General features: G+C 39.0%; 1 protein-coding gene across 1 annotated transcript in view; it reads right to left on the bottom strand.

Moving 5' to 3' along the window:
* Nucleotides 1-2,019: 2,019 nt before the first annotated feature.
* METTL16 (methyltransferase like 16) overlaps nucleotides 2,020-12,444 on the bottom strand; it is a gene marked incomplete at its 5' end in the record, with an annotated part of 12,425 nt that continues 2,000 nt past the window's right edge. The window contains 7 exons of the mRNA XM_009070728.1: nucleotides 2,020-2,644; nucleotides 2,729-2,902; nucleotides 3,808-3,897; nucleotides 5,641-5,710; nucleotides 7,273-7,415; nucleotides 8,448-8,563; nucleotides 11,893-12,033. Of these exons, the coding sequence (XP_009068976.1) occupies nucleotides 2,030-2,644; nucleotides 2,729-2,902; nucleotides 3,808-3,897; nucleotides 5,641-5,710; nucleotides 7,273-7,415; nucleotides 8,448-8,563; nucleotides 11,893-12,033 (1,349 nt within the window). The remainder of the gene's footprint in view (nucleotides 2,645-2,728; nucleotides 2,903-3,807; nucleotides 3,898-5,640; nucleotides 5,711-7,272; nucleotides 7,416-8,447; nucleotides 8,564-11,892; nucleotides 12,034-12,444) is intronic.

Here is a 12,444-nt window from a genome sequence, read left to right as displayed (position 1 = left end):
CTAAATTTCCCTTTCAATTTATCCCCAACACTCCTTGTCCTATTGCTACAGTTCCTAACAGAGTTCCTCTCCAGCTTCCCTGTAGCCCCTTCAGACACTGGAAGAAAAGTTGCTATGAGATCTCTACACGATCTTCTCCAGGCTGAACAGCCCCAGCTTTCTCAGTCTGTCTTTGTAGGGAAGGTGCTCCAGTCCTCTTATCACTTTGTGGCCTCCTCTGGACTTGCTTCAACAGTTCCCCACCCTTCTTATGCTGGGGACACCAGAACTGTGTGCAGTATTCCAGGTGGGGTCTCACAAGAGCAGAGTAGAGAGGGAGAATCACCTCCTCTGACCTGCTGGCCTCACTCCTATAGATGCAGCCCTGGATTTAGTTGGCTTTCTGGGGAAAAAAAACTGTTCTATGAGTGAAAGCCAGAGGGAAATAATGAAGCAAGATAACAGAGCCTGCCTCAATGAAACAAACACTTCTCAAGCACAGAGGTTTACCTTGTAGAACTTCTTCATCCTTGCAGGAAGATAGATTGAAATGATAGAATGGCACAAAATGTCAAAGTTCCTTTTGCTGTTTCTAACGGCTCAGCCAAAATAACTGCTTCAGATTCTAGAAGAGTAGGACCAGTTTTATTTCTCCTCAGTGATATGAACAGCAGAAGCAGTTCTGTGAAAATTCTGCAATACCCAGAACAGGCACATCCTTCTCCACCACCTGCAGAAGGGCTAAGAAGCATGATATTAAAAATTAAGGCCTTTCTCAGTTGCTTTTAGTTTCAGGTTCAGAAAACTTACTAATATAGGAATACTGACAACACTGAAAGCAGTAACAGTAGCATGAACAGACCCAGTTAATTCCTTCTGTCCACCACTGCTGTATCTTTTACTTTGAGTCACACACACAGGCTCCACTCTCAGAAAAACTTTCTCAGCGTGTTCTGTAGCTCTCTACAGCTTGGGGGGCTGATGGCATGCAAAACAGTGTCAGCACTCAATCTCAGACACACACACACACACCATCTAAGGCACCCAAAATCCACATCCCTCAGTCTCTCTTCTCACAGGAACTGGTCACTGGGAAAACAGCTGGTGGTAATAAGGACTACAGAGTCAGGTGTGGAAGCAACAGCCTTCATTCCTGTTGTCTTCCTCTGCAAAAACCTAAAGCTTCTGTACCATCTTGGACCTGCAGGAGTTTCTGGCCCTCAAAGACAAGCATGTGCTCTCATTCTTGCCATTAAAGCAACCTAAGATTAAATAGAAGCAAAATCCTTTAAGAAAGCTGCTGTCATTTCAGACAATTATAACTGAGTAACTGCAAGGAATGGTCTAATGGAAGAGTCAAGGTATTTAAATCCTCTTTAAATCAAGCAGCTCAAAAACCTTTAGTTGTTAGTTTACAAAACCAGATGCTAATAATAGTCCCTTCTGTGTTTCAAAGACTAAGCACCAGACAAGTACAACATGTTTTTTCTAAAGCAATTGTTTTAATGAATTGACACTAGAAGAATGTATCCATCCTGCTACTCTGCAGAACAACAGTTAAATGCATAAAGGGAAGAGAGGCATACTTCAAACCTTTGCTGAAGACTCCTTGCTGCAGAATACAATTCCCACAGCAGACTAACCATTTCCTGTATAAGTATTGAAAAAATATTGAGGAAAATATCTCAGTAAAGATTTCTACTTAGTAACAATATATATTTTTACTGAGCCAGAAAAAAGGACCAGAACAAACACTGTTTATATTCGAAATGCTCACAGCATAGACATGTTTCACTTTAACATGTGGCTTTACAAATGCAGCACAAAACCTATTCCCCATCACTTCATGTCCAATGAAGTACACATCATGTCCTTCTTGCAGCTTTGAAAAAGCTATTTTAAACATTCAGGGAGATGCCTGTCTTCATGTTACTCTTTTGGGGTTTTTTTAATGGAAAAAAACAGGTCTTGCTAACTGATATTTTTAATCCATTAAAAATAGTTTACAAAATTTGAGGATTGACCTACTTTACCAAACTAAGAAAAAGGGCTAACTAGCAACCAGCCGAAGAATTTGGTTCCGTAAGTATGTGCACAGCTGGTTCATCAAGTCTCTGTTCTGTCCTTCAACCCAGTGCATTTCTACTAACACATCACTTCCTTCTTTCTTCACATTCATTAAACACTTAAAGAGAAAACATCTACTGGTTTCTTTGGGACTTTGTTCTTTTTCAACTGTCAGACTGCTCGCTGCCTCCGAAGGGCAAGGTTCATCCTTTGCATCACTGGAACCTTTGCTAAGAGATGTTTCTCCCTGCTTTGCTTCCATCTCCTCCTCCTTCACAGGCTCGCTCTGTTCTTTGGCAGCAGATTCCTCTGGTAGCTCATCACCTGTGGTCAACTGGACATCCTCATCAGGTGCCGTAAACCCCATCTCAGTGTCTTCAGTCTTAGGGTTTTCACAGTCTGAATGGTTGCTCACACTCTTCTGGCTGTTCTTTTCCTCTTCCATTGCTTGCAGAATATCTTCAGAAGCTCGAGGAAGTTCTCGTAATTGCCTTACTCTCTCCCGTTTCTTTCTCCTCAGATGAATCCAGGAGTTTTCAATGGCAGTGACAAACAGGCTGACTTCATCTCTTCCACAGGGAACACGTTTATGCTGAACCTATTGCAGAAAAGAGCAGAACTTCATTCACAGTTATGCTTTCAATTGGGACACTGTTTTATCACCTAATACTTCATACTATACCTTCAGATCAGTGAGGATCTTCTCTACCCAGGCTCTAACCACAGCAAGAGCTTCTACAGCATCCCAGCCCATAGCTGCAGCTTTGATGGATAACTCTTTGACTGTAGAAGCCAAGACCATAAATGTAATTGGTTTACGTGGTTTTTCTAATTTTCTTCTTTTAGAGGGAGGTGACTAGAAGAAAGGAGAAAAAGTTACAAGGCTATGCAGTATTAATGGGGTGACATTTGTACTCAGAAAACTATGATTCTGTAAGACATGAGGATTAAGAATATAATGTAAGCCACTTAAAAAATCAAATCACTCACATGGCCTGTGTTTCACTTCACCCCAAGAGTTTTAGACTAAAACCAGCTGACAGGATCATGAACTTTATGGTAAACTGACAGACAAAGGAAGTTTATCTTCAGATGTTAGGCAAAAAGCTTCATTGGTTCCTTCAAATTTAGCTGCGAGCTGAGAAAGTGCAGCTGCTCTGGGGAACAGGGGTCAACTGCTAATATCTACATTTTGATCCAAGTTCACTGAAGGTTTACTTGTGTCTTCTATAAGGTTGGTTATTGTCTATTATCTATCTTCAAGTACATGAACATCCAGATCCAAAAAAAGAAAAGCAACTGCCTCACATCTAAGGTGAACAAGCTTCACTCACATTCATGTAGGCAAGTCTGAGTTAGACATAGTCATAGGCATTAGTAACAGAATCTACATGTTAAATTGAGTTCTCAGAGGGAAGCTTAAATTTAAATCTAGCCTCAAACTTAAGTGTATTTTTATTACTACTAAATTGCTATTTGAAGTATGTTACAAATTATCTTTATTTTCACTGAAACCCACAGGAAGCTCATACACTGGCTTCTCTTTTCCTCCCTGAGCATGGGTCACTCATGAATCACAGGTAACAAGCACTAACAGACTGGCAGCCTGCTAAGAAATCCTACCATCCATACAGCCCAGCACATCCAATATTCCAGTCTGAAGAAGAACAATTTGTATCACAAAACAGTTACGGCTCATTAGCCCCTTCCTCAGGCAAGAGGCACAGACAGCCACAAGCAAACCAGAATTAAGCTACTTACAGGTACTTGTACATCATCATAGAAACTCCAAGCCAGGGCCCATCTCATGGTGCGTCCTTGACAGAATTCAGTATGAGTAACTTTAGGGACCTGTGCAAAGAAGGAACACAAAACTTCATCTCAGATTAATATACAACATTGGTTTACTGCACACATTTTCAAACAAAGCATATTTTCTCATGACAGAAATGGAGATTCTTTCTGACATGGCTAAGAGGTGTCAGGGCCACCAGAAGCTGGTCAGTGCCAAGCCTGGTACTAATGCTCAGGGTTTCCCATCTCTGCTCTGCCACATCTGTGCCCTTTCAAAGCTGCAAGTTCAGCAACAAAATCCTTACTGTGTAGCAATCCAGCACACCTATAGCACACACCTGCATTCTGATTTTGCAAACAGCACATCCTTTCTCCTTGTTCAGGACTTGTTCCCGTTCCACATTTCAATACTGAACCCATTGCTGTAGCAACAGACACAGAACAAAGTCAACTAAAGGCTGAAAAACCAAAAGCACTCACCTGTCTGGAGGTGGCAGAAATGTGCCCGGAAACACTTCTCTGTATTTGCCCCAAAAAATCAAGTTTGAACTTACACTGCCTAAAACAACTAAAACTCAGATGTTGGTATTGTCTGGTCTTTCCACAGATGCTGTAAGGCATTTATGTATGGTATGGAGACTACATTAAATATTGGCAAGGATAAGTATCAAATCATCTCACCTCACTCTGAACTAGCACCAGCTCCAGAGCATAAGCCCCAGGTCTGCACAGAAGGAGGAAAAATGAAAAATGCAAACAAAAAATTCTCCTACCATTGAGAAATGCCTTCAAAAAGGGAGAGGAAAAGATGTCTCTATTCTAGAACATTTCCTACCTTTCTATCAAAATTCCCAATAAACACAGCAAATATTAGGACAGTTTGAACAGTAAGTGGACCTTCTGGAACATTTCTGCTGCATCCTAACCCAAACCACAGCACAGCACGTGCTTGGTTTAAACAAACTTATTCCCAGCTCTGATACAATAAAGATTACAAATCTGAACAAACAGAAAAACACAAAAGAAAACCTCAGTTTTTCTATGCTAGGTTCGTGAGGATTTCTCTCACTTTAATAAGACTGAGGTGCAACAGTTGAGTTCAGAGAAGAGTATCAGATACCTGAAATTTTGTGCCTAGCTCAGCATCTGCTTTTGGCATTGAGTTTACACATTTCCTATGGCCTGTAATTCATCTTAATGGGAATCGATTTCATCGTGCATTCTCCTTCCTTCCACCGTATACAAGGACAGATCTCACAATCATTTTCTTTGTATGGAAATTAGATGAGATTCTGCTTCCTCCAGAAAGCCACCAGAAAGTCCTTTGCACAGCCTCTTGCGTGAGAACAGTAGCACAAAGCTCAATTTTGCTTAGTGCCAGAATGGAACACAAACAAAACAATGCTGCCACTTAATCACATTACAGTTTATCAACCACATTGCTAGATTTCATGTAGCTAAGAGAAAAGAAAGCTAGATTTTTTTATTCTTTTATTTTTTTTTACAACAGCCCTGTTAAGGATATTTTAAAGCGGGAAACCTGTAAGTTCTAAACTGGATAAAGACATTCTCCTACACATGACAAAGACAACAATCTGGAGACAATATTTGCTACTTATCTATCAGCTTTGCATCTACAATAATTAAACCTCAACTGCTTCCCCAACAAGGAATTGCAGTTCCTTCTTGTAATTAAAAACTCAGTAAAATAACTCAACAGTAATTACCCACATGCATTGAAACACAGTATGAATTGTATAGAACCTATACAGGATACACATGGACTATACACAAACTCACCCCCTGGATGCGAAGTTCTTCTTTCAGTGGTGCTAAACTGCATTTCTTCCCCAACATGCAACTGTACCATCTGCAAAGAGCAAATTCACAATGAGTTTTACAAATACAGATCAACTGAAAATGGCAACTACCACTAAGAACTACTTGGATAAGAAAGCTTGGATAAGAACAGGAGATTTATTAAAAAAGACAGCAACCAAAAGAGAAAATTTTAAAAATGACACTTTAAACAGAGTGACTAGGACATTGTACAACATAATCCAGAACAGAAGATCCAAATACAGATTGGACAGGGGAATCTTTTTGCGCTTTTAGGAAATATGTTAGGAATATGATTGAAACAGCACCTAAACAACCACGAATCTCATTTCAAAGAGTGACCTTAGCTATGTGGAAGATGTTATAACTTAAAAAAATGTTTCAATTTCTCCACTTTCTTTGGAGAATGAATCAGAATAAAAGGGAATATTCAGCTATTGACAAGCATCTGTGCCACAGAAGCAGAAAGACTGACTACCACATTCCTAACTTCTTATCTAGGTTTCTATCACCTAACTCATTTCATGAGAAAACAATCGGGGGGAAAAAAAGAAATTTATTTCCCCACTTCTGGAGAGGCTTATCCTTCTACCCAGCTCCACATCTTCAGTATCTCCAAACATCACAGCTCTGTTCTTCATCTAAATTACTATGGCAGCTCTACAAGCCTGTCTTCCATATTTTTTGATTACTGTATCCAAAAATGCTTATTCATAAATATAATGTATTGAAGTACAAAAACTAGAATTCCCAGTTACCAAGGTACAATTTTCCCAAACGTATGCACCTAAACTGAAGGTAAACAATTTAAATTGCTCGCATATATAAATTAAATATTCTCTAAACTAAAAAAAATAGTCAGGATGACAACTTGAGGATGCAATACTCTGCCTAGAAGGGTCTAAACAAAACTAAGCAAAACACTTCTTGAATGTATAAAAGGCTGTAGTTCCTTTGCTTAGGGCACTGATGAGGCTGTAGTAATACACATGTAAAATTTTGGCAGCTCTATTTCAGAAGAATGTTAAGGAAAAAAAGGAATCTTCCAGAAGAGCTACAGGAATAAAATACAACATTGGAGGAATGAAAGCCTGATAGTGAGAAATGTGCAGATGTGCCATCTGATTCTGCTGTTCAAAAGAAGACCTCACTATGGTCTTTATGGCAGCTTAAGTTCACCCAAGACAGCATTCAGTACTATAGTGCCCTTCAGGAGGCACAGCTGCCAGGAAAAGACAGAAAAATTTAGGTAATATACAGATAACTAGGCAATGTCAGAAACCTTCCTCCATCCCAGAAGCTCTTAAGAATGAGCCCTGGCTGTCTCCAGCAAGTATGTGCTAATTTAGCTGCAGGTGTCACTCATAGAGGCTTTTTTTGCCTTCTGCCTTTAACTGCCTCCAACAGTGAGTTCTAATTGCTTGATGCGCAGGAACAATTACTGCTGTGCATGTACCATTAAACAAACCAAACAAATACCACTGGACCACAGCTACAGGCCTTACTTAAAATATAATTTTCACATCACTTCTGCCAAAGAGGAAGATCAAAGGTGTTTGGTTGAGTCTTTTTTAACTGGAACAAAGCACTTACCGTAACCTCTTTTTAAGCTGAAGACTATCATGAATAATTCTCTTGACAAATTCCAGTTCTCCTCCCTCAGCCATGATTTCTGTGATCCCTCCTGTATTTACGGAACTGGGAGGGGGACGCCGTGGATTTCGAGAATTTACTCCCTGGATTAAAAAAACACAACAATTTGACATGAACATTTACTGAAACGTTAGGCTGCTTTGTACACTGCTTCCTGCCTCAATCTTTAGTAGGTAGCAAGCACCACCACCTCCAGTTATTCTCCCTCCATCAGAACCATGGATGGACAAAGAGGCATTCAAAATAAGCCTAACTGAATGAAATGCCTACAGCCTCAAACACAGGCAAGCTACCTGTCACCCATCAGGATCCTGCTGATATGAAATACGTGGTTCCAATACATGTAAGACATGCTGATTACATGCATCTGCAGAATTAAAATCTGTAGTGTTTTATTTAATCTGTTTTTCTGCTGCCCTACATCACAGTTACATTTCTGACTACATTCAGTGGGTATTGCAGGATCTGTTTTGAGCTGTATGATAGTCTAAATCACTAAGGAAATGAAAAATACAGATATGCACAATGCCAAAACTGAATTCCTCTGTACCGCAGTTATACAGACGGCACTTGATTTCATAGTTTCATAGTATGCTAAGGGGTTGGAAAGGACCTTAAGAGATCATCTAGTCCAAATCCTCCCTGCCCTGGGCAGGGACACCTCCCACCAGAGCAGGTTGTTCAAGGCTTTATCCAACCTGGCTCTGAACACTGCCAGGGTTGGGGTATCCACAGCCTCCCTGGGCAACCTGTGCCAGTATTTCACCACCCTCACAGGAAAGAAATTTCTTCCTTATATCTAATCTAAATTTCCCCTCTTTCAATTTATGCCCATTCAGGTTTACTGAAAGTCATCTACTTTCCAAACTAATTCTCTAAGACAGTAAGGACTTGTGAAAGAATTCTACAGCTCTTCCTCCACTTCAGGAAGAGTAACAGTTATGTTTTCAAAACTCCTTTAGGTCCAGGGGTTGAGGAAGAAAAAGCCTTAAATGCTATTTGATAGTGATTTGGGACTTTCTGCACAATCTTCCCCAAGTAAAGAGGTTACATTATTGCTACCTTCCCACAGACAGAACACTGAAGTGCATGAAACATTTAGTTTGTTGACTTACCTTTGCCTCCAACTGGTTGGCAAAAAAGGGAGGGTTGCACATGCAGAAGTCATAAATGATCTCAGATTCTTCTTTCAGTGCATCCATTAAAAGAGTCTTCTGTGGTACCTTAACCACTATCAGAAAATGTGAATTTGGTCAGTAAGGAACTTGATATTTCATCTAGCATTGCCATTTACATTATACACTGTATAAAAACTGTACTTTCTAAACAACACTTTCTGCAGAAGAGATGCAACAAATATCAGCATGTAAATAAAGACTTCAGGTTAAGGACTGGCCTACAAACAGTTGTATGTTTATATACAGCAGCAGAACCACATGAGTCTGTTTAAAATGGGGACTGCTTGAGTTATACTGAGCTCTCCGACACAACCACAAATATTCTGTAAGTCCTTCCAAAAATTAACACCAGTGTCAGCTAATTATCACACAGGCTCCTCGGAATCACAGACTAAACAATCCTTTTGAAGAGACGGGATTCTAACAGAAAGACTCAGACAAGTCTATCTCTGCTGAAGTTACACAGTGCCAAGATTAGCTTTACATCTCACCTACAAATCAAACAGAACTACCGTGTTAGCAATACTGTGCATTTCATCACAGGAACTGTAGTCTTATACAAATTAGGAGAATCACAACAAAAGAAAAAGACTGGAATTCCTTTCTGAAAAACATTCTGCTTACTAGGGTTCATCAACTTACTATTACCCATCACAAGGATGAAGACAAACATCCCACATAGATTGCCACTGCCTTTCCCCAAAGGCTATATAACTCCCTTGCAAACTGTGGTCAAGTCATGTCACACATCTTCCGAGGAGCACAGGAATTCCAGAAGCAGAATTTTAAAAATGGATGAAGTCCAGTTAAAACATGTGTAAGGATTATTACAAGGACTTCTCGCAGACCTTACCAGTCCTGTAACTCATGGACAATGCACTCAGAATGAAGATACTTGGAACAGAGGAAGACATTCCTCTCAATTTAACATTTACAACTACAGTTTATCATAATCCAAAGAATACACAAGTGTTAGGGTAGCAAGCAATTACCAAAATTCTGGTTTTTAGACAGTAAGAATAATACCTAGAACACCCAAAAACCGTAAAACTTCAGTTCTGTAAGTCACAAGCTGTGCAGAGTACAGAAATTTACAGTCAACAGATAAATTGTAAATACTATGAGAATAGGATAGTTCATTTTAAAAAACCACATTACCACATCGTTCCCCGTTTTATAATCTTAAATTCCTAAATTTAACATCCAGCATTTCCCCTTAATTTGTTGTTCACATTTAAAATAGTTGACACTAGTGTGACACTTTTTGATCACCATTTCCTTACAACATTTAAAAATGGTGAACAAATAAAATCTGTAGTTATCAACTACGAATTACTATATACAAGTTATTAATTACATTTACACATCACAGTCAAGGCCAGAAGTTCTTCAGCCAGGCACTACATCAGTTGGACAGGTGGCTTCCAGATTACAGTTTTCCAAGGAATCACTAAATGTCTCCAGAAGTTGCTCAGTGCATACTTTTGGCACTGGAGTGTAACACTCGGTTGAACACACAGAACACATTTATTTATATAAATGGTTTGTAATATCCAGCCCATGGTTATCAGAGTATTTTACTGCTTTTCTTGTTGGCAATACCCTTTCCAATTTTATGGAGGAGGGGGGAAAAAAGAAAAAAACACAATTAGTGTAATTTTTATAGCAGAGAAAGCAGACAATGGGGCTAAAATGAGCAGAACTCAGATTAACATAACCTGAGCAGAAATACATGGTCTATTGTACAGACTTTATAAAATTACAGCAAAGTTACTCAGAAGGCATCAACATAAGCATAGCTAGCTTAATTGGCACAGCATGAGATTTCAGTTGGAAATAAGAAAGCAAATAAAGCAAACAGCAAGCGAAGAATGTAATATTGTCATAGACCAATCCTAAATTACCTTGTAAGTAGTGTGAAAACTTCCAGAGACCAAGTTGTTGAAAATCTCTTAACCTCCCATTACATATAGGGTACTGATATTTTATTCTTTTTTTTTTAAATACTAGCTGACAAATTCTGCCTATCATCCCATTCCAGTAAAACAGAAACAAGTCAGAATATCATGTAATTAATTTTTTTAAAGCATTTATAATCAATTTCCAGGTTTATGAGTTTCTGCTTTGCACATATACCTCTCCCTTTGGAAGAAAGTGAGAGATTCCCTTTGGAAGAAAGTTATTGCAAGCAGTATTTCATGTTCAGACAAAAAACATTACTTTGCTTCCTCTGGGAAATAAAGGTAGATGTGATTATGATGCAACTATTAAATTATGATGCAATTATTAAATCATCATTATGATGCCATTAGTAAATCATCACCACATTACTACTGTTTTAACTATCACCAAATTACATTTTTTTAATTGACGTTAGAATAACAAAGGCTATATTCCAACCTGATCTCCAAAAGAATGGAGCTATATGGCAAAAGTTTCAAGACAGGCTCCTAGAACATGACAAAAATTGTGGTTGTTTAACAAAAACACAAAACCACACAGGTACAGAGAGATTTTTGAACTGACTCCAAAATGCCTTGCTAAACAAGTTCCTAGCTACAGCAGCATATTCAGCTACAGCTAAAGAATTCAGGGTCAGGAGTTCAAAAGTGTCAGAGTGGATCATTCCCAGGCAGTGCCTGGCTACAGGTGCCACCACTGGTAGGTACTCCTTTGCCCATGGCTCTGCCCACTAGCAATCAGCCATTTACCCCAGCTGATCACCTCTAGCACTACAGCTTCACACAGGGCATGTTCCTTTGCCAGAGGTTTTTCCAGTATAGTGGAACACTACCACACCACTAAAAATCCCATCTCAGCAGCAACAGAAAACTGTCATTGCTCTCCACATCGAGTTCTGGATCTTCAGGGCTGATATGGATGACTGACTAAGACAGTATCTTATTACAAAGGATACTTCCAAAATCCAGCAGAAGGTTTTATTTCAGAGCTGGTTAATGGACCTGCTTTTTACTACACCGAGTTCCTAAAGAAAATCTTTCAAGCTTATTCCCAAACTAAGTCTGGCATAGTGGTACTACTACCACAGCATTGTTAGGACCTCATTCAGAAATGAGGCTGAAGGGCTCTCTCTGTAGAAGACATGCCTATGTGGCAGTGTCATGCCATTATCCAAGGGGAGCACTCTGGGTCTCCTAACAGCAGGAACACTAAGATATATTTCAGTAACAGACAGAGTATAGAGAGGTTAAAAACACCCCAGGGTGAAGTTTAACTTCAGTAGAAACAATCTAGTAAAACAAATTCAGTAAAATCAACTGAGCCAGGTACCTGGAAGGAATACAGACCCTGATACGTCACTGAATGTGGAATAAATACATCACAACATTTGTATGCTAGTAAATACCTTGTTACATCATACCTTTTATAAGATCAGACAAGTTATTCTGTTCCACATTCTTCTTGGCATAATTGAAGCACATGTCATCCACTTCTGTTGCAAGAAAATACCAGCCATTCAAAGTTGCCCCAAGCAATGGGTATATGCAAGATGCCCCTGTCCCTGCAGATGTGAAAATCCATGAAAAAGGGAAAATAAGTCTCTGGTGTTATATATAGTGCGACGGTTAGTTGTAAAGAGTGCACAGTTAAAAGAACTAACTCCAAAAAAATTATGATCACTGATCACCTACTCTCAGTTCTTCAGCAAACTTCATTTTCTTAATTTAAAAAATAGCATTGTCAAATAGACACTATTAGTAAAATAAAGAACATATCTGGAATAAAGTTTCTAGAAAATTATCAGCTTTGTTTTAAGCTACTTTTCTTATATATGACACTGATTAATTTATACACAGAAAGCCAAACACATTCTGGTGTTACTAAAACAAAAACCCTACCACAAATATATTTCTCTTCTGCAATGGTATATTATCTACCACAAATAATTTACTTTGATGCATACAGCAACCAC

The sequence above is a fragment of the Acanthisitta chloris genome, unplaced genomic scaffold (assembly GCF_000695815.1).
Source record: "Acanthisitta chloris isolate BGI_N310 unplaced genomic scaffold, ASM69581v1 scaffold34212, whole genome shotgun sequence".
NCBI classification, from domain to species: Eukaryota; Metazoa; Chordata; class Aves; order Passeriformes; family Acanthisittidae; genus Acanthisitta; species Acanthisitta chloris.
Note: the sequence above shows the minus strand (reverse complement) of the source record. Positions and strands in the feature narration are given on the sequence as shown.